The sequence below is a fragment of the Branchiostoma floridae genome, chromosome 5 (genome assembly GCF_000003815.2).
Source record: "Branchiostoma floridae strain S238N-H82 chromosome 5, Bfl_VNyyK, whole genome shotgun sequence".
In the NCBI taxonomy this organism is placed as follows: Eukaryota; Metazoa; Chordata; class Leptocardii; order Amphioxiformes; family Branchiostomatidae; genus Branchiostoma; species Branchiostoma floridae.
In genome coordinates this window covers 2201461-2205331 of record NC_049983.1, presented here as the reverse complement: position 1 = coordinate 2205331, position 3871 = coordinate 2201461, and the positions used below count along the sequence as shown (strand labels likewise).

General features: G+C 41.8%; 1 protein-coding gene across 1 annotated transcript in view; it reads right to left on the bottom strand.

Annotated features, from left to right (window-relative positions):
* LOC118415156 (deleted in malignant brain tumors 1 protein-like) overlaps nucleotides 1-3871 on the bottom strand; it is a 14038-nt gene continuing 10167 nt past the window's right edge. The window contains exons 4-6 of the mRNA XM_035819533.1: nucleotides 2321-2578; nucleotides 902-1141; nucleotides 1-164 (exon numbers count right to left, since the gene is read on the bottom strand). Of these exons, the coding sequence (XP_035675426.1) occupies nucleotides 157-164; nucleotides 902-1141; nucleotides 2321-2578 (506 nt within the window). The 3' untranslated portion in view covers nucleotides 1-156. The remainder of the gene's footprint in view (nucleotides 165-901; nucleotides 1142-2320; nucleotides 2579-3871) is intronic.

The following is a 3871-nucleotide window of genomic DNA, read 5'->3' as shown; positions in this document are numbered from 1 at the left end:
TCAAAACTCAGGTGAGTGTTTCTTTGTGCAGCTATGCATATCAATAATGAATAGATTACACTGATGTGTGAAGTCCCTTGTTGGTAACCAGTGGGTTCTGACCAGCACTGCACATTGGTACCCCACACGAGTTTAAATCCAATGTGCTCCTCAGGATTACCGCCCTGTTGGAAACGGAAAGATTGGTTAACGTAAGTTACATGAACAAACATCCGATTTTTTTCTAATTCATTAAAATTGTTATCAAGATATGAGGTGGTCAAGGACAGTTATGATTTTATAACTTGATGAAAGGCATCAGATAACAACTTCAACGGTGCAGGCGGTTTTACTTTTACAAAGGCATTATGTACTTGTTGATGTATGTTTGAAACGCCCTAACTGTTGTCAGAATACCGTGCAGCGACTGCATGTACATCAACACAAAGAAGATACAAGGGGTGATCAATCATCATCATCATCATCGGCCGACGTGTTTACACCCGACGGGGTTATATTGCCCCTTACTGCCCCTACAACATCTCTTCCGTTTTCTTCCGTTTTTGAGGCTACCAACTTCAATTTGCTGAAGACTTTTGTAGCCTATATAGGAAAGTCGTGTAAAGTGCCTTTCCCAAGGGCACAAGATCGGTGACACGGCGGGGTTTGAACTCAGGACCTTCTGGACCTGAGTCAAACGTGCTGACGATTGCGCCACGCGGTCCTACATCTACCGTAAAGATACAAAAAGAGATTCCTTAGTCCAATAGCATATTTTAATAGTATTGACGTACGTCTTACGGAGGTTATATAATGACTGATTGATTTGATAAAAATCGAAATGTTGCGGAGCAGATGTAGTGGTTAGTACAGATGAATGAAGATCATAAGACAGAGCTGAGGTTACATAATCAGACATTACCACAGAATGGTACGTCACAATACTCCCATCTCATGAAGAGATCTATGGTGTAGCACCAGACTCTCTGTGAGCCGTCAGGATTCCGGCAGAAGTTCTCGTCCAGTCCGGATGATGGTTTATTATCAGGTGTGTTGTCGTGGATATGAGGAAACCTAATGTCCCAGCGTTGACACGTCCTGCCTGATGCGGTCATAGAGACAGTTCCTCGGTAGGACGCTCCATTCCCCTCCTGGCAACCTCCTAGTTGATGAAAGTTAAAATGTAGTATTAACACACGCTGTCTTGAGTTTCAAGATTGGTATATGCAAGTTTGTGAAGGACATGGTTATGAGTCATGGCGCATAGCGTGTCATACAGAACACACGAGATGAATGGTACTGACGCACTGATAACTCATGTGCTACCATCTGGTGAAATCGTTTTGGCTTGTCGACTATTTAACCCAATTCGGATAGAGAGGCCTGCGCCAACTCTCATGTCGCATATCTTTAGAACTTCGTACGCTAGAGCCACCAAATTTTAGAAGTTTTCCTAAAATTTAGTTGGCAACGATTTTAGCAGGCTTGAACAATTTTCTATGTTTTTCGGATTACCATTGCAACTGTTTATTGACCGGTATTTTTGACGAAAATGGCTAATTTCAGTTCTAATAAAAGGAATATATTGTTCATGTTTATGTGCCACATTACTGCTATCTTATTACGTAAAGAAAATCTCATTTTATCAAGAATATCTTTCAAGATTGGATAAAATTATAGGAAAAGTCTACCGTAAGCCATTCGGGCGTATGCGACAAGAAAGTTGAAACAGGTCTAAATAGGCCTCAAGTCTGAATATGGTTATTGAATTTTTTCTATAATTGTAGGTTGTCACCTCCATGACCTATTTTGGCTTTTTATTCCTCTGTTAAACACAGCTCACCTATGTCACACGAAAGATCTACCATGAAATAAGCCAATCGAGGAGCAGATGTAGTACAGATGAGAGATCATAACATTTTTCATGTAATGCCACACCAACTTAATTTGTTGCTTCCCGGATTTCCCGACCCATTTTTTTCGAATTTTGAAAAAAATTAAGTCGCAAGAAAAATAGGTTTTGCTCTTGCAGACGTGTAAAAAAAACATTCCAGGGGCACATACTTCCGATAAACCAATCAGAGAGAGTCACATGATCAGAATTGTGGTGTCAAATCAAAGGAAGAGATTCATTGGATAAACTATGCCATGGAAAGCTGAAAACTTGACTACTAACATTGTTTTTTGTGTTATATAAGTTCACCCCAGACTTTTTGCAATTTTTTTATGTCTTTTTTCTTTCGACCGACCGACCGACCCAATATTTTCCTGAAAAAAATCCGAGAAGCAACAAATTAAATTAGTGTGGCCTAAAGGTAACATAACAGTAGATCTTACGTACCACAGAATGGAACGTCACAATACTCATATCTCTTGAAGAGATCCGTGGTGTAGCACCAGATTCCGTGTTCGCCGTCCGGGTTCCGGCAGTAGTTGTGCTCCAGTCCGGATGATGGGTGATTAGCAGGTGTCTTGACGTGTATATGAGGAAACTGACTGTCCCAGCGTTGACACGTCCTGCCTGATGCGGTCACAGAGATGGTTCCTCGGTAGGACGCTCCATTCCCCTCCTGGCAATCTTCTGCCTGTCCTGGTTGATCTAATTTAAAAACACAGTATTAACACATACTGTCTTGATTTTTAACTGGGGCATAAGCTAGTCCGGGAGGGGAAGATGAGTTGATGACAGGCGTGGGGTAATGACGAATAGCTTCTCATGTGCAGCACACGAGATAAATCATACTGGCAGGGCAGTGGTAAAGCTAAGGGCACAACCCGCCGCACGTGCAAATACGTGCTGTGTACGTGCCAAAACGTGGGCAATCTTTTTGGATCCGTAAGAGGTGAGTACCGCCTACGTACGAACTCGTAGGGAATCATAGGGATTTTGGAGCACTCAGACACGCAGTAGAACTTTACGCGCAAGAAAAACGTGTGTGCCATCGGGCTGCGGATTGGCCCACGTACGTGCCAGTGCGTAAGTGGCTTAAAAAAAAAACGTACGGAAAATTGCACGTACGGCGGGTTGTGTCCTTAGCTTAACCCAGGGCGCGGTCGCAAACGTCGTGTGATCATCTTACGATCGTTATCTTAGAGCATGTTTTGGCACAAGTTTAGTATAAGCTTGCCACACAAAAGGCTGTCTTAGACCTTTTAGGTTGTTGGTTACGTCACACTTATCATATTGCATCAAAATCGTACGACGGTTGTATGACGTATGTGACCTCGCCCTAAGGTGCTACCGAATGGTGATTGCGTTCTATCGTTACAACTTAATGAATATGTTCTAAAATGTGCTGTGATAGTGCATCTTTCTTCCGTTAGGTAATGGTCACATAGATCACATGATTCACCGCCATATGATAAGACGACAGCGTCCTTTTGTAGACTGACTGACAATACGTTGCTGTAACATTCCGCATTTTTTGTCATAGTGTATATGGAGGAATTTCCGAGTCAGAATACTTTATTAAAAAGGATACCGTGAATATACATCAATGATTCTATGTCATGAAACAACGTCATTTCTTAAGAAGGAGGGGTTCATTTAGGTGCCAATACGTCATTTTCTTATTAAAATGATCATAATTATTCATACATGTGTCAAAATACTGTTCTAAAAAGTTACCTAAACCAAGCGCAAATACGTGTATAATGTTGTGATATGAACGTTCACTATATGGCAAAGATATCATTGCTAAAGCGTTCTGCGGATCCCTGCAATATCGCATACCATAGCAACATGCAACTAGAGCTCCACGTACTCATACATTAACGTATTTAGTGTTGAAATAGTTTAGGTACCCCCCCCCCCCCTTTTCCTTACCAATGGAACAGGCCAGGGCATGCGTATAGAGACGACTCATGTGAATACACGCTGTTCTACTAGTCT